Here is a 19,015-nt window from a genome sequence, read left to right as displayed (position 1 = left end):
TGTTCTTAACGGTTATAAAGAAGAAGAGATGAAACATTGTGATCTTTGTGATAAGGATATGAAGAAGACTAGTTATAGATATCACATCCTAACCAAGAATCATATGAATAAGTTGCCCCAAATTTAATTGAGTTTCCTGACTCTTGTTTTCAATTTTTTCATGTTTTATTTTAAGTAAAAGATAACTAGTAAATAGTGAAGTTTTTTACTATATAAATATGACGAATTCTACTTACTGTGAGAGTTGTGAGCAGAACTACAAACATATCAAAAAACATTATAGAACACAAAAACATTTAAAGAGTAAAGATAATAAGTATTGTAAGATTTGTAAGACATGGGTTCTGAGAAGTGGGTATGATCAACACTTAGATACTCAAAAACATTTGAAGAATCTCAAACCAAAGGTTCTTCCAAAGGTCTATTGTGAGCGCTGTCAACACTACATCCTCAAGAAGGATTGGAAGCGTCATGAGAAGACAAAGAAACACCAAGTTCCATATTATGAGATTGAAAATTTAGATGGTGCTTTCAAAGGAAATATTAAAATTAGATTGTTCGGTTTCAAAGATCCAGTCCCCCGTTCTCTGGGAGCTGCTGTTGATCTTACAAAGGAAGGAATAGATGATCAGATTGATAAGACTATATCTGAAATGGGAAGTTGTAAATATTATTTGGGGACTAAATTGGTTCTTCGTAAAAAGGAAGATCCACCATTTAACTTTTACCTACATACAACAACTTACATGGTACTTAATAAAAATGATTATAATAGAAATAAAGAACAGGTCTTTAATGAGCTTAAATATAGTGAATATAATATTGATGATCTTATTGTCGGAAGCAGTCTCACTGTTGAAAAGGTTCTGTTTGTTGATGTTCACATTTTTAAATCTGATCCACTACAAGCAAGATCATATATTCAACTTCCTAAAATCATCAAAGATAAAAATGCTATAGTAAATATTCAGAATACTGATAAGTGTTTCTTGTGGTCTGTACTGGCATATCTACATCCAGCAAAAGAACATGCTGAAAGAGTAAGCAATTATATGAAATATGAAAATGAATTGAATATGAAAAATTTGAAATTTCCGATGACTCTTAATAATATTCCAAAGTTTGAAAAGTTAAATAATATTTCTATAAATGTCTATGGGTTGACTGAAAAGAATAAAGTGCAGATTTTACAAATCTCAGATGATGAGAAAGAAAAACATGTTGATCTCTTGTATTTCCGATCTGGTGAAATTGAACATTATGCTTATATAAAGAACTTTTCAAGATTAATTAAATCACAAGTCTATTCTAGAAAATGTAAAGTTTATCCATGTCGTCGGTGTTTGAATACATTTCATTCACAGGAGAGATTGGATACTCATAAACAATATTGTTCAAATGAGAAAGCAACAGTCATTACACTTCCAAAGCCTGGTTCTAAAATTTCATTCAAAGATCAAAATAAAACAATTAAACATCCTTTTGTGATATATGCTGATTTTGAGAGTATCTTGGAAAAAATAGCAACAGCAGCTCCAGATCCAAAAGAATCATACACAAATAAGTATCAAAAACATACTCCTTGCGGATTTTGTTATTATATCAAATCATCCGTTGGTGGTGAATATAACAAGGTAGAGGAGTATAGAGGCTCAAATGCCCCAGAGGAGTTTGTGAAACGACTAGAAAAAGACTGTGTTCGATTAACCATGATAATGAGAGAAACCAATAAACCAATGTACTTGACGAGTGAAGAGAAAAGAGAATTTAGACAGCCAAAGGCTACCTGTCATATTTGTGGGGAGAAAATTGGTGAAAGCCTAAAGGTTAGAGATCATTGTCATCTCACTGGTAAATATAGAGGTCCGGCTCATCAAAGTTGTAATATTAATTATAAACTCCCCTCGTTCATTCCTGTCTTTCTTCATAACAACGCTCATTATGATACACACTTGTTTATTAAAGAGTTGTCAAAGACTCCTGGGAGTATCAGTGCTATTCCAAGTACAGATCAAAAATACATCTCCTTTACAAAAATCATTCCAACAAGACCAACTACAAGAATTCGATTCTTGGATACATATAAATTCATGGCTAGTCCTCTTGCTAACCTAGTTAAAAATTTGAAAAAATTTCCATGTTTGGAGAGTAATTATGAGGATACGGAACTCCTAACACAAAAGGGAATTTACCCGTACGACTATATGGATTCATTTAAAAGATTTGGTGAAAAGAAACTTCCTTCAAAAGAAGATTTTTATAATATTCTTAATAATAGCAATGTTTCAGATGATGATTATGTACATGCTCAAAATGTTTGGAAAAAATATAATATCAATAATATGGGTGATTATCATGATCTCTATCTCAAGACTGATGTCCTTCTTCTAGCAGATGTATTCGAAGCATTTAGATCTGTGTGTCTTTCTGGATATGGCTTGGACCCTGCTCATTATTTCACAGCACCGGGTCTTGCTTGGAGTGCTATGCTAAAAATGACTAAACAAGATTTGGATTTGATAACCGATGTTGATATGCTCCTGATGATAGAGAGAGCAAAGAGAGGGGGAATTTCACAAGTCTGCTCATCAAGATATTCAAAAGCAAATAACAAATATCTTCCAGATTATGATCCAAAGAAAGATAGTTCCTATCTCATGTATTATGACGCCAACAACCTCTATGGGTGGGCAATGTCCCAAGCACAACCTTATGGAGGATTGAAATGGGAGAGTGATCATGAGGGTGTTCTAGAAAAGATTTTGAGTTCAACACAAAAAGAGTTGGATGAAAGGAAAGAAGGGTATTTCCTGGAGGTTGATCTAAAGTATCCAAAAGAACTCTTTGAGAAACATAAAGATCTTCCTTTCGGGTGTGAGAAAGAATTAACAAACCCAGAGTGGTTGAGTGAATATCAGAAATCATTTGATAAGGAATCGAGAACAGAAAAACTTTTAACAACATTCTTTGATAAGAAGAACTATGTACTACATCAGAGAAATCTTTTACAATTTGTGAAACATGGTCTAATTGTTGAGAAAGTTCATCGGGTCCTGAAATTCAAACAGAGTTATTGGTTAATGAAATATATTGATTTTAACACTCGAAAGAGAACGCTTGGAAAGACTGACTTTGAGAAAGATTTTTATAAGTTGATGAATAACGCAGTGTTTGGGAAGACTATGGAAAATGTTAGAAAGAGACAAAATATCAAGTTGACAACTTCCTGGGAACAAACTTCCAAACTAATCAACAGACCGAGCTTTGAGCGTGTTGAAATCTTTACAGAAAACTTTTGTGCTGTTCATATGATGAAAGAAGAAATTGAGATGGATAAACCGATTTATATTGGTACTACTGTTCTCGATCTATCAAAACTACTGATGTATGAATATTATTATGAGAATTTGAAAACAAAGTATGATGATAACGTCATGTTGATGTATATGGATACGGACAGCTTCATTCTGAGTATCAAGACAGATGACGTCTACGATGATATGAAAGCTGATTCTGTAATTTATGATACAAGCAACTATGATCAAAAGAGTGAATTGTTCTCGAATCAAAATAAAAAGGTGATTGGAAAGTTCAAGGATGAGCTTGGTGGAAATATTCTGAGTGAGTTCATAGCATTGAGAGCAAAGGCTTATGCGTATAAATATAGAGTTGGGAATGTGGAGAAGTGTGATCAGAAGCTCAAAGGGATTAAGAAAAATGTAATTAAAGAAAGTATCAATTTTGGTCATTATTATCAATGTTTGATGAGTGGGGAGGAACAGTATAGAAAGGTAAAAGGGATTAGGAGTTGTTAGCATGAATTATATTCAGAAGAGATAAATAAACTAGCACTGGGGGCATATGATGATAAACGATATATTTTAGATGGTGGTGTTATGTGTGTACCTTTTGGTTATATATAAATGGATAAAGAGTGGAGGTGTAATCAACCTTGGTATATAAATGCTAAACATAATGAGTGTGAGAAATACCAGATCCGAGAGGTTGAGAGGGTCAGAAAGTCCTCAAGACGGATAAACGTATTCATTTGTTAAGTGGGGTAATGGAGGGCGGGAAGAAAAATATATTAGAGTGGAGTGAGAACTTTGATGGTTATCAACCGGATAATAAATATTATAATTTTAAAATGGTATGTGGATCGGGAGGAGGACAGACCAGGTCCCTCCGTGAAACATATCATTTTATAAACGCACAGAGAAAGGTACTTCATGCAAAGTTTATCAATATCCTAGATGGGGATGAGTTCCATAAGAGAATGGAGTTGTTAAAAAATTAGAAAATGAGCAAATATTAATAGGATTAATGAGGGATTTTGAATGTCGCGTGGTCCTTGGAGGTTAAGTAAGGACTCCCCCATTCACTTACATGTAAAAGGAGAAGGGGGTGTTGCGGTAATCGGGGGAAAAATGGGCAGTTTGGGAAAAAGTCCCATCTAAATACATGGGTGTCCTGGAAGCCCCATTATCTCCCTACTTACCACTATTTCATCAGAATCTGTAACTTAAAAAAAAAAAAAATTTTTGTCATTAATTGAATAATTAAATAATTAATCGATTAATTGATTAATTAATAAATCAAAAATATCCTTTGCAGCCAAATCACCTGGTCATTGGCATGTCCAAATATCAGCTTCCTAACTCAAAAGGTGCCTGAGTTAATGGTCAGAAGAGAAAGGAAATTTGATTAATTAAATAGTACTTAATTAATCGCTAATAATTAAATAACTCCTCAATTTATTGATTAATCAAAAAAATAAAAATACCATTTTTGATAAAGGACTTGCTCACTATTGTGCCGAAATTTCAGCTTCCTAGCTCAAAGGATGGCTGAGATATCGTCCGGACAACCAAGGAAACAAGAAAGAAAACAAGAAACCAGAGTGAAAACTGAGTACTCTCTTTCAGCGTGCGTCACTGCCGAGCCCCCTTCGGTGCCCAGCAATGACGATTTGCAATGCCTGGAGATGGCATAGGAAAGGAGCGGTGTACAACAAGTACACATACATTCAAAGTACACCGCCCCATGCCAAATAATTAAATATGCTGCAGCGCGGCATTGCCAGGGTGCCCGGCAATACCGCAGTGCAGCTCATTGAGGCTGCATTGGGAGGGAGAGGTGTACACTAATTGATTGATTAATTGTATAATTAAAATCAATAAAAGATTATCACAAAATATTTTCATAATCAATTGGCTAATCGCATAACTAAACCACTAGTGCTTCATCCGAAGATGTATCTTTTAGAAATTTAATTAAATAAGTCATTTATAAAAAATTAAATAATTAATTGATTACTCAATAAATAATTAATCGATTAATCAATAAATAATTAATAGATGAAATGATTAATCAATAAATCAAAAATATCCTTGATAGCCACATCACTTGGTCACTCATGTCCAAATATTAGCTTCCCAGCTCAAAAGGTGCCTGAGATATTGGCCAAATGAGAAAGAAAATAAATAAATGATTAATAATGAAAATAAATAAATAATAATCATAAAAAAATTAAATTATTAATCAATTTGGTCAGAGAACACATAAACTACCACTATTTCATCAGAATCTGTAACTTAAAAAAAAAATTTTTTTTTGTCATTAATCAAATAATTAAATAATTGAACTATTAATTGATTAATTAATACATCAAAAATATCCTTTGCAGCCAAATCACCTGGTCATTGGCATGTCCAAATATCAGCTTCCTAACTCAAAAGGTGCCTGAGTTAATGGTCAGAAGAGAAAGGTAGTTTGATTAATTAAATAAGTACTTAATTAATCGCTAATAATTAAATAACTCCTCAATTTATTGATTAATCAAAAAAAAAATATACCGTTTTTGACAAAGGACTTGCTCACTATTGTGCCGAAATTTCAGCTTCCTAGCTCAAAGGATGGCTGAGATATCGTCCGGACAAACAAACAAGAAAGAAAACAAGAAAGAAAACAAACAAGAAACCAGAGTGAAAACTGAGTACTCTCTTTCAGCGTGCGTCACTGCCGAGCCCCCTTCGGTGCCCAGCAATGACGATTTGCAATGCCTGGAGATGGCATAGGAAAGGAGCGGTGTACAACAAGAAAGAAACCAGAGTGAAAACTGAGTACTCTCTTTCAGCGTGCGTCACTGCCGAGCCCCCTTTTGTGCCCGGCAATGACGATTTGCAATGCCTGGAGATGGCATAGGAAAGGAGCGGTGTACAACAAACAAGAAAACAAGTACACATACATTCAAAGTACACCGCCCCATGCCAAATAATTAAATATGCTGCAGCGCGGCATTGCCGGGGCGCCTCTGGCGCCCGGCAATACCGCAGTGCAGCTCATTGAGGCTGCATTGGGAGGGAGAGGTGTACACTAATTGATTGATTAATTGTATAATTAAAATCAATAAAAGATTATCACAAAATATTTTCATAATCAATTGGCTAATCGCATAACTAAACCACTACTGCTTCATCCAAAGATGTATCTTTTAGAAATTTAATTAAATAAGTCATTTATAAAAAATCAAATTATTAATTGATTACTCAATAAATAATTAATCGATTAATCAATAAATAATTTATAGATGAAATGATTAATCAATAAATCAAAAATATCCTTGATAGCCACATCACTTGGTCACTCATGTCCAAATATTAGCTTCCCAGCTCAAAAGGTGCCCGAGATATTGGCCAAATGAGAAAGAAAATAAATAAATGATTAATAATGAAAATAAATAAATAATAATCATAAAAAAATTAAATTATTAATAAATTTGGTCAGAGAACACATAAACTACCACTATTTCATCAGAATCTGTAACTTTAAAAAAAACATTGTTTTGGTCATTAATTGAATAATTAATCGATTAACTGATTAATTAATAAATCAAAAATATCCTTTGCAGCCAAATCACCTGGTCATTGGCATGTCCAAATATCAGCTTCCTAACTCAAAAGGTGCCTGAGTTAATGGTCAGAAGAGAAAGGAAATTTGATTAATTAAATAAGTACTTAATTAATCGCTAATAATTAAATAACTCCTCAATTTATTGATTAATCAAAAAAAAAAAAAACGGTTTTTGACAAAGGACTTGCTCACTCTTGTGCCGAAATTTCAGCTTCCTAGCTCAAAGGATGGCTGAGATATCGTCCGGACAGCCAAGAAAGAAAACAAACAAGAAAACAAACAAGTACACATACATTCAAAGTACACCGCCCCATGCCAAATAATTAAATATGCTGCAGCGCGGCATTGCCGGTGCGCCTCCGGCGCCCGGCAATACCGCAGTGCAGCTCATTGAGGCTGCATTGGGAGGGAGAGGTGTACACTAATTGATTGATTAATTGTATAATTAAAATCAATAAAAGATTATCACAAAATATTTTCATAATCAATTGGCTAATCGCATAACTAAACCACTAGTGCTTCATCCGAAGATGTATCTTTTAGAAATTTAATTAAATAAGTCATTTATAAAAAACTAAATAATTAATTGATTACTCGATAAATAATTAATCGATAAATCAATAAATAATTAATAGATGAAATGATTAATCAATAAATCAAAAATATCCTTGATAGCCACATCACTTGGTCACTCGTGTCCAAATATTAGCTTCCCAGCTCAAAAGGTGCCTGAGATATTGGCCAAATGAGAAAGAAAATAAATATATGATTAATAATGAAAATAAATAAATAATAATCATAAAAAAATTAAATTATTAATCAATTTGGTCAGAGAACAAATAAACTACCACTATTTCATCAGAATCTGTAACTTTAAAAAAAAAAATTTTTTTGTCATTAGTCGAATAATTAAATAATTAATCGATTAATTGATTAATTAATAAATCAAAAATATCCTTTGCAGCACAATCACCTGGTCATTGGCATGTCCAAATATCAGCTTCCTAACTCAAAAGGTGCCTGAGTTAATGGTACGAAGAGAAAGGAAATTGAATTAATTAAATAAGTACTTAATTAATCGCTAATAATTAAATAACTCCTCAATTAATTGATTAATCAAAAAACAAAAAATATCGTTTTTGACAAAGGACTTGCTCACTACTGTGCCGAAATTTCAGCTTCCTAGCTCAAAGGATGGCTGAGATATCGCCCGGATAAACAAACAAGAAAGCAAGAAAACAAGAAACCAGAGTGAAAACTGAGTACTCTCTTTCAGCGTGCGTCACTGCCGAGCCCCACCGATTTGCAATGCCTGGAGATGGCATAGGAAAGGAGCGGTGTACAACAAACAACCAGAGTGAAAACTGAGTACTCTCTTTCAGCGTGCGTCACTGCCGAGCCCCCTTCGGTGCCCGGCAATGACGATTTGCAATGCCTGGAGATGGCATAGGAAAGGAGCGGTGTACAACAAGTACACATACATTCAAAGTACACCGCCCCATGCCAAATAATTAAATATGCTGCAGCGCGGCATTGCCGGGGCGCCTCCGGCGCCCGGCAATACCGCAGTGCAGCTCATTGAGGCTGCATTGGGAGGGAGAGGTGTACACTAATTGATTGATTAATTGTATAATTAAAATCAATAAAAGATTATCACAAAATATTTTCATAATCAATTGGCTAATCGCATAACTAAACCACTAGTGCTTCATCCGAAGATGTATCTTTTAGAAATTTAATTAAATAAGTCATTTATAAAAAATTAATTGATTACTCAATAAATAATTAATCGATTAATCAATAAATAATTAATAGATGAAATGATTAATCAATAAATCAAAAATATCCTTGATAGCCACATCACTTGGTCACTCGTGTCCAAATATTAGCTTCCCAGCTCAAAAGGTGCCTGAGATATTGGCCAAATGAGAAAGAAAATAAATATATGATTAATAATGAAAATAAATAAATAATAATCATAAAAAAATTAAATTATTAATCAATTTGGTCAGAGAACAAATAAACTACCACTATTTCATCAGAATCTGTAACTTTAAAAAAAAAAATTTTTTTGTCATTAGTCGAATAATTAAATAATTAATCGATTAATTGATTAATTAATAAATCAAAAATATCCTTTGCAGCACAATCACCTGGTCATTGGCATGTCCAAATATCAGCTTCCTAACTCAAAAGGTGCCTGAGTTAATGGTACGAAGAGAAAGGAAATTGAATTAATTAAATAAGTACTTAATTAATCGCTAATAATTAAATAACTCCTCAATTAATTGATTAATCAAAAAACAAAAAATATCGTTTTTGACAAAGGACTTGCTCACTACTGTGCCGAAATTTCAGCTTCCTAGCTCAAAGGATGGCTGAGATATCGCCCGGATAAACAAACAAGAAAGCAAGAAAACAAGAAACCAGAGTGAAAACTGAGTACTCTCTTTCAGCGTGCGTCACTGCCGAGCCCCACCGATTTGCAATGCCTGGAGATGGCATAGGAAAGGAGCGGTGTACAACAAACAACCAGAGTGAAAACTGAGTACTCTCTTTCAGCGTGCGTCACTGCCGAGCCCCCTTCCGTGCCCGGCAATGACGATTTGCAATGCCTGGAGATGGCATAGGAAAGGAGCGGTGTACAACAAACAAACAAACAACCAGAGTGAAAACTGAGTACTCTCTTTCAGCGTGCGTCACTGCCGAGCCCCCTTCGGTGCCCGGCAATGACGATTTGCAATGCCTGGAGATGGCATAGGAAAGGAGCGGTGTACAACAAGTACACATACATTCAAAGTACACCGCCCCATGCCAAATAATTAAATATGCTGCAGCGCGGCATTGCCGGGGCGCCTCCGGCGCCCGGCAATACCGCAGTGCAGCTCATTGAGGCTGCATTGGGAGGGAGAGGTGTACACTAATTGATTGATTAATTGTATAATTAAAATCAATAAAAGATTATCACAAAATATTTTCATAATCAATTGGCTAATCGCATAACTAAACCACTAGTGCTTCATCCGAAGATGTATCTTTTAGAAATTTAATTAAATAAGTCATTTATAAAAAATTAAAAAATTAATTGATTACTCAATAAATAATTAATCGATTAATCAATAAATAATTAATAGATGAAATGATTAATCAATAAATCAAAAATATCCTTGATAGCCACATCACTTGGTCACTCATGTCCAAATATTAGCTTCCCAGCTCAAAAGGTGCCTGAGATATTGGCCAAATGAGAAAGAAAATAAATAAATGATTAATAATGAAAATAAATAAATAATAATCATAAAAAAATTAAATTATTAATCAATTTGGTCAGAGAACACATAAACTACCACAATTTCATCAGAATCTGTAACTTAAAAAAAAAATTTTTTTTTGTCATTAATCGAATAATTAAATAATTAATCGATTAATTGATTAATTAATAATTCAAAAATATCCTTTGCAGCCAAATCACCTGGTCATTGGCATGTCCAAATATCAGCTTCCTAACTCAAAAGGTGCCTGAGTTAATGGTCAGAAGAGAAAGGAAATTTGATTAATTAAATAAGTACTTAATTAATCGCTATTAATTAAATAACTCCTCAATTTATTGATTAATCAAAAAAAAAATACGGTTTTTGACAAAGGACTTGCTCACTACTGTGCCGAAATTTCAGCTTCCTAGCTCAAAGGATGGCTGAGATATCGCCCAGACAAACAAACAAGAAAACAAGAAAGAAAGAAAACAAACAAACAAACAAACAACCAGAGTGAAAACTGAGTACTCTCTTTCAGCACGCGTCACTGCCGAGCCCCCTTCGGTGCCCAGCAATGACGATTTGCAATGCCTGGAGATGGCATAGGAAAGGAGCGGTGTACAACAAGCGCTTTGCCATTTTTAATTGGTATTCTTAATAGTTTGTAATACTTCGTCCCAATTATCAGTTTTTTTGTTGTTTTTTTCTTTTGTTTGAAGCGTTTACATTTTTTTGTAAATTCACTATTTGATTTTTTTTTTGATTATACATATTTTTATCTTGTAAGCAATCTTTGATTGCAAATTATGAATATGTATGCATGCGTAATTCAGCCATCGGCTGCCAGACATAGGGGAGAGTGGGGTAAGATGAGCCATTTTTCAGTAATGCCCTTCTGGACATCAAATATAAAGTGCTGTGCATCAGAGCCATAGTGATTATGATGGTGTAAATACTTGCTTCTCCCCTCATACACATGTTACCATTTCATTTTCATGTAATTAATTAGCAGAGGCCTTCAAAAAAAAGTTGTCTAATGGCTCATTTTGCCCCAATGATGGGGCAAGTTGATCATGGGTTCGGGGTAACTTGAGCCAGTTGAGCCACAAGAAAAAAACAGCATGAAACATTTTGTGTCCCATCAAATTCACCGGCTCAATACAGGACAGAACAGCAATAAAACAAGTTTGAGACAAAAAGTTTAAGTCCAGATCCACTGGAAAAGCTTATTATTGATAAAACACTGAGAAAACCCATTGAAACTGGGAATGCATGAAGTATTAATGAATACACATTTTTTTAACAATCACGCAAAAGCTGTTGCTTATAGCTTTAACAATGCAAAACAAGACAAAGTAGTTTCCTGTAAATGTTCACGTTTTTCAGATCAGATTTTTCAGTTCAATAATTGAAACTTGATATATGCTCCTTTCCCTTGTGTGAAATTTACGCACATGTAAGAAGCACCTCGTGTCTATTACAAAGTAACATGATGTAATTGATCTAATCAAATTTAACATTTTGAATTGAAATAATTATACATGTATTGTGTTCTGATTATTCGTAAGACACATGAATTATCAGTAAACTTTGGCTGAATGTTCATACATATGTAATCGTCAAGATTTATCAGTCAGATATGCTGATGAACTGGTTTGTATTTCAAACAAGTGAATCCTCTTGGATTGCGCTGAGGTTCGGGCATGGAATTTCGAGCCTCGATCATGGTTCGAGCCTCGATCTTGTATACAAAAATAATAATAATAATAAATAAGAACCTTGGGCCGAATCTCGCGCTTCACCAGTGCGCGTGCGCGAATTTACGTCACGTCGGCAGCGAGAAGGGGTTCCCCAACACGAACCAATCAGGAACTGCCACGTCACACTTATATGATCTCAGAATTCCTGTGACAGGAATTCGCGTTACACTGGCTGGAAGTCATTCGCTAGAGGCGCTTCCTCAGCGCTAATAATGATGAAGAACAACCATGTGCTGTCTTCCTTTTATAGTCCCAAGGCATTTTTCCATTTACCTGTGATTAATGCAAAAATATTTACATAAATCATTCTTAGGAATAGGATTTAGATCTATACACAAGTATCAGTGTCACAAGAACTACAGTTTTCAACTCCAACTTGCGTATAAAGCAGTAACTTTATCTTGCACACATGTTCATGGGGTAAGATGAGCCATGGCTCAACTTGACCCGACCCAATTGATCATCTTACCCCACGGGAGCCACTTTGAATATAAACATGCTCATTTCACGTATTGATTCAATTTACAATTCATACTCTCAGGTAAATAATCTACACCATTCATTTTCATATTACTACATGAACAATTCATTAAGCTTCCATTAATTCTATTGTTATCACCCTCAAAACATCATAACTCAAAGTTTGGGAAATTCTGAAAAAAATACAAATTTCATTACATCTTACTTACCCCCTGCTTCATAATCCTCTGCATGTGTACTCAGGAAGAAAGACTGTTGCTATGAAAGTATAGATGGCGCTCTCACACCTTCAAATATTTCACTTTCTAAGAAACATGGGGTGGCTCAACTTACCCTTAGGCTCAACTTACCCCACTCTCCCCTACTTTTGATTATCCATTTTGATTGATTGATTGATCGACGATATATCGTCTTTGGCCCGATCAATAAATGATGAAGAATCACTTAGAAAAATTTAAACTATCATATCTGGATCCGTATTCACATTTTCAGCAAAATCGAATTGATTCGTCCTTGTGAGACACAACCTGTAAACCAAGTTTCATTCGAATCCGTCCGTAACTTTTTAAGATATCGTGCTAATATCAATCTTAGGGCCAGGCAAATACAACAACATGCATTTTAAGGCCATTTTCCCTGCTAGAGCGGGGGTGGGGGGGTTAGACTTGCGGTCCCCATGACAATCTTCTCCATCTTGCCCTATTTTCTGCATCTCCCCTTGTTAACCCCCTTGCCCGCATTTCTTCTTCGATCATCTTTAGCCATGTCTTTCTCGGTCTTCCCCGTCCTCTACTTCCTTCTGCATTCATTTCCATCACTCTTCTCAACCAGTCACTTTCATCCTTCCTCAACACATGACCAAACCATCTCAACGTGTTTCTCTTCACAGCATCCATCACCGGCTCTATTCCCATCATCTTTCGCAATTCATCATTTGTCTTCCTCTCTCTCAACGATATAATCTTAGGGTTAGGGATATAATCTTATAATTATATAATCTTACTAATATAATCTTATAATTTCCACGCAAATCTTAGGGTCAAATCACTCAGTGGTGAAGAATCACAAAAATTATCGGATCCAGATCTGAATCCGGATCTTCACGAAAATCTAATCAATTTGTCATTGTCACATACCCAACCTCTCCAGCAAATTTCATCCATCATAACTTTTTAGGATATCCTGTTCACAAAGAAACAAACAGACAGCCAAACAAGCGAAGGTGTTGAAGGTGAAGGTTCAGTAGCCTGACAGGTATCACAAAATCATCACCGTCACCTTGAAAATTGACCTATATAGTCAAAAACATTGACAGCCCTTCTGCTCCTCTGGTAAAGTCCTTCTGTCATGTTTGTCCTTCTGCTGCTCTTGTAAAGTTTGATGAAGACAGTTGGAAGCGTTCGTGAGTTATCACATTCACAGACAAACAAACAAGAAAGCGTCAGACGGTAGCCTGACATGTATGACGAAAATCGATATTAGTGAAAAATTATCAATGAAAAAAACTGGTTGACCTTTGGCCTATGTTGACCTTGTGATCTATGTTGATCTCGAAAATAGTTGGTGGTTGAATTCATTTCGCTGATATGTAAATCCTATTCAAATTTCAATTCAATCGGATGAAAATTGAGGATTTTAGAATTTTGAAGAAAAGTGGTTGACCTTTGGCCTATGTTGACCTTTTGGCCTTTGTCGATTTCACAAATAATTGGTGGTTGAATTCAGTTCGCTGATATGAAAATCCCATTCAAATTCCAAGTCAATCGGATGAAAATTGAGGATTCTAGGAATTTGAAAAAAAGTGGTTGACCTTTTGCCGATGTTGACCTTTTGACCTATTGTACTCAAATATATTGTTGCGGTTTTGTGTTTTTACAAATAAAGGTTAATTTTCCCCCTCACAGTTTAGTCACACTACAACACGTAGCCTTGCGATACTTCAGTTATTTCTTATTAAATGTAAGCATAGTCCTTTTCCTGTGTTAGTTTTGCGTTGAGTAGAAAAATGAGAGTTAGGTTTCCCTCCAATGCTTTATGCCGCCTCGATACTTTGGCTTTGGCGCGAAATGCCACAAGGTAGGCCTGGACACGTCGATCAAGGGCGAAGAAAGGCGGGGAAGGAGTGACGGTAAGCACGAGCCGCCAATCAGGGCTCGAGGTTAGTGGCTTACGTCTGTGGCAAAGGCGTGGTTTGGAACATTCAATGCGGATTAAGGGTGTGGCAATATAACCCTTTGCGCAAAGCCCCCCCCCACCCCCCCAGTTATGGGAGAGGGGCTTGAGAGTTGAACAAGTTCTGAGGAGAGGTGCGCTGAAGGAAGTGAAACAAGTTTTTGAGGGGAAAGGCGCTTGAACAAGTTACGAGCCGGGGTCCTCTGTTGAACAGTTCTGAGAGTGCGCGTGGTGAATTGAGTTACAAGATAAATGCTCGGTTGAGCTTGAGGCAGATCCTCTATTGAATTACACGAGTGAAAGCGCACCGTTGATTAATCGCGCTGTGAGGAACCGCCGAGCCTGGCGAAAGATGCACATATTCGCCTGCCTGCCTTTGTTAGAGATACGTGCCACAAGGATCCCTCCCGAAAGCCTGCCTGCCTTCATCGAGGGACGTGCTGTGATTGGGAGAGGGCCACGTTGGGCGAGCTATTCCTGAACAACGGAGCCGGCGCGTTCAGTGCATGAGCATTCCTTCCTTCATTCCCCCTGTGAGTGTGAATGGGCCAGTGTCTGGGGAATAAGCTAAGACTGTATAAGATCTGCCCTGTGTCTCTGCTTCTAACAATCATTGTAAATAATAATTATTAAACGTGTTATTTCTTTGGTTCGACCGTTTCGTCCTTTCCCTCTATTGGCTAAGCGTGGTACGAACTATCGCTCTAATCGGGTTCCAATACTAAGGTAATTGCACGGACTATGTGGTACTCCATCCGCTCGGACGTACTCAAATTACGCGTGGTTCGTGCAAGACTTGATCCCCGCTTCCGCGGCGGCGTAGGTATTTAGGTATGTGAGAGAATTGTCCCAAAACCCTGTCCTGCGTCTGCCCGGGAGTGGCGATTCAAATCTCGCGGTTGCGACGACCCAAAAAGAACAAGGGGCTTAATCTCCCCTTGGTAAGGGCACGGAGGGTCGCGCGAAACCGTAACATTTGGTGTCCCGGGAGTGGGATTGGACCTGGAGTGCGCTTCACGCACTCAAAATTACGAGTGACTGAAATTTAGTTGTAAAATCCCAAATTTTATTCGAACCATGGCTGGCCAAGGCAGTCAAATGCCGGTGGGGGTAGAAGAAGAGGGGGGAATTGAGGACCCAGGACCGAGAGGGACAGTTGGTAATGGAGGAAGCCGAAGAGGGGGCGGTATCTGGCGAAGAAAATGGCGGCGCCTCGCACATGGCGGCGAGAGCCGAGCCCGCGATGCCAGGGTACATGCAATTATTAATGATGCAATTCATGGCAGAAATGAAAGAAATGAATGCGAAAATGGACGCCCAAAAGGATAGCCTGAAGAAAATGAATGAAAGAATGGACACCCGAGGGGAGATATTAAAAGAAATGGGGGACAAATCCACCCGGGAATTGGGAGAAATGAAAATGGGTTGGAAAACAAAATGGACATACAAAAGAATCAATTGAATGAAATGGGGGACAAATCCACCCGGGAAATAAAAAAATAGGGGAGGACATTGGGCACAGGTTGAGCGAGGAGGTCGCGGTGGCGCGCGACCAGGTGACGCGGTGTGAGGAACGCGTGGGGAATGAGCTTGGGCAGAGCACAGCCAAATTGATGGGGGCTATGGAAATCGCGACGCGGGGTGTAGAAGAGCCGACGGTCGCCGAATTGGACGAGAATATTTTATGGGCGCCGGCGGTCGTCGAATAAATAATTGAAATTAAAGAAACAATTGGGGCCGAAGAGACAGTAGAACCAGAAAACAAATCGCGGGAGGTAGAAATGGAATCCGCACAAAGTTTGCATTCACACCGTGATGCCATGCTTGCTAACCCCAATAAAGGTTTACAGGTGCTGGCGAAGAAGCCGGGGAAGGAAGACCCCGAGGTGAGTGAAAATAATGGCGCGAATGTGTTTGGCGCGAATGTGTTTGGCGCGAACGGGTTTTTGGCGCGCTTGGGACAGAGACGATACCCAGGCGTTCGCGGAAGGTCCAATGTGCGGTGTAAGAGGGCGACTGGTGCACGGTATGAGAGAGAGTGTGAGCGAGGAAAGTGTGCACCAGGGTGTGCGATTATTGGGTGTGTAACAGGAGAGTGCACACCCGAGGGTGTTATGGAGTGTGTAATGGGAGAGCGTGTTGCAGAGTGTGTGCAGGAGTGCACACCCTGGGGTGTGCGGCAAGAGTGTGTAACGGAGATTGTGAAAGGTGTGAGTGTGCCTAGGTGTGCGCGTACGGAGTCCGAGGGAGAATGCACACCGGACTGTGTGCGGGGAGAGTGTGCGGTAACGAAGTGTATGGGAGGCGCGGGGACACCTGGGTGTGCGAGTGCGGAGTGGGTCGCGAGGTGTGAGAACGCGGCTCAAGCATCGACACCGATTGGGGTAGCGTTTAGCGGGACGGGTAGCAGACGTGAGCCCCCGGTGAGTTGTGTGCAGCAGGGTCCGGCGGGGATCGATGCCGCGGCGTTTTCACAAGGACCGACATGCACAATTCGTGCTGGCCCCCCCTCTGTATGGTTGGTGCCATGCCGTGGCGGCAAAGGCAATCGGTGAGGTTCAAGGGGAGGTAGGATATTTCAGAGCCGCGCACCTTGGCGGGTGCGGTGCGCTGACCGTGGGCAGTTGGGTCACCGTGCGTGGGACCACGAGGCCCCGCGCAGGGATGGAGCCCTGAACCTCGGCCCATCCATATCTCCCCCTAAGGATCGAAAATGCCATACGGACCCATCATACAGGAGACAAACCACCCGCATGGATCGCTCGGCCTTTCGAAGCCGAGCTTTGACGATGTACCTCCATAGATGGAGAGGCTCAAAGTGTAGAGGATGGATGAGAGTAGTGTACCCTACGTGGAGGAATGGTTGTCTGACCATTCCTCACACGACCAGGGCCCATGAGCACTAGTTTAGGGGGATGACAGTGATAGGCACATCACTGTCATCTCCCCTTGGTAATGAGGCACAGATAGGCACAGCTCAAATGTTGTGTTTGTGTGCTTCCCCTTCTCACCCCATCTTGTCTACCGCTCCTCTTTTTATATATTTTGTTTGTCTGTTTGATTTGTTTGTGAAATAAATGTTAGCTCTTTCACGAGCCTCGTTTCTGTATATATATATAAAATAAAAAAAATACAACGAACATCTAATGCAATACGTCACCAAGAGGTGCTTCATTGTGAAGCACAACATCTTTCTGAGAGGAAGTTAAAGTATCTGCTGTCCGACCCTCACCGGATATCAATGATACCCTGGTATTTTTTTTTACAAGAGTATCGTTCTACAATGCCTACTGTCGCCAAACTCCAAATGATTTGTGTACATTCCGTGTAATGTTGATAACCTTGATTCAAACCGCATCTTCTTCTTCCAACAACTATGCCACTCATTTTGAGCCTCAAACAGCACATCAGATGTCACATTCATTGCTAATTTTATTCTCTTTTTAGCTTTATTTATATTGGGAGAATGCATATTCCTCAACTCAGGAATTACCCTGTTCACTATCTCCAAGCAGGTAGTGGGTGTTTGTGTAGCTGATGAACTTCATCTGCATATTAATGGCAATAGGATTTCGACTTGCGAGCACGAGGCGTTTCGTTCCCAGCCCTTCTGTCTGCACATCCTCAACCTCCATTGCCGTGTTCAGGGTTCCATGCTCACAACGCAGGGTCACCTGACAGAGAACAGAAAAATGATGTCCTGTTATCAGACCCTGTTATTCTTTTTGTTGAAGTGTATCCATTAATGTAATTATGATGCCTTATTGAATTAAGAACGATTGAGATTATTATCAAAAGCTTTGCATTGATTTGTCCTTAAAGCATGAATATATTTTTATACAGCTGATATGTACACTGATAATTGGAAAGTAATAAAGGTGTCATTTACAGAGTATTTACCATACTTGAGGGACAAATCCGACCCAAATAAACCACAGATCATTCCACAAAACCCACAACAAGTATGTGTCAACTCTCCAGAGAGGCCACAAACACATCTCGCTGGTTGACCTCAAAGCTGAACTTTAAACTTTTCTCCTTCCTCAAAGACCTGGTGGCACCTTGTCAAGTCTGTATTTGGTAAAGGCTCATCCTACACCCCTTCCATACTTCAAAAGTCACCAAAGCCTACTCTGCTTTTGAGAAGGCCAAATTTCTCAATTCTGTGTTTGCTTCCAAATCTCATGTACCCACCCGCCTCACTCACTGTACTTACCCTGCCCACTTTCACCCAACTTCTCCTGGATACTGTCTTTCTCACCTGAGAAGACAGAAGATTCTGGCAGTGCTTAAGTCCAATTCTACAACAGGCCCAGGTGGTACGTGTCCTAAAACCCTGCTCTGCTGATCTTGCACATTCTCTTTCTGCTCAGTTCACACCACCATTTGCCCTAAGTCACCTTTTGTTCCATGGAAATCAGCTAACGTTAATGCGCT

The 19,015-nt window shown here is 38.4% G+C and overlaps 1 protein-coding gene across 1 annotated transcript in view; it reads right to left on the bottom strand.

The window, feature by feature from the left end:
• The window catches only part of LOC137430253 (beta-1,4 N-acetylgalactosaminyltransferase 1-like), a 199,121-nt gene that overhangs the window by 80,947 nt on the left and 99,159 nt on the right, over positions 1-19,015 (bottom strand). The window contains exon 5 of the mRNA XM_068120978.2: positions 18,072-18,252. Coding sequence (XP_067977079.2) covers positions 18,072-18,252 — 181 coding nt within the window. The remainder of the gene's footprint in view (positions 1-18,071; positions 18,253-19,015) is intronic.

The sequence above is a fragment of the Myxine glutinosa genome, chromosome 6 (assembly GCF_964187855.1).
Source record: "Myxine glutinosa chromosome 6, kmMyxGlut1.1, whole genome shotgun sequence".
Lineage (NCBI taxonomy): Eukaryota > Metazoa > Chordata > Myxini > Myxiniformes > Myxinidae > Myxine > Myxine glutinosa.
This window is presented reverse-complemented; position numbering and strand designations above follow the sequence as displayed.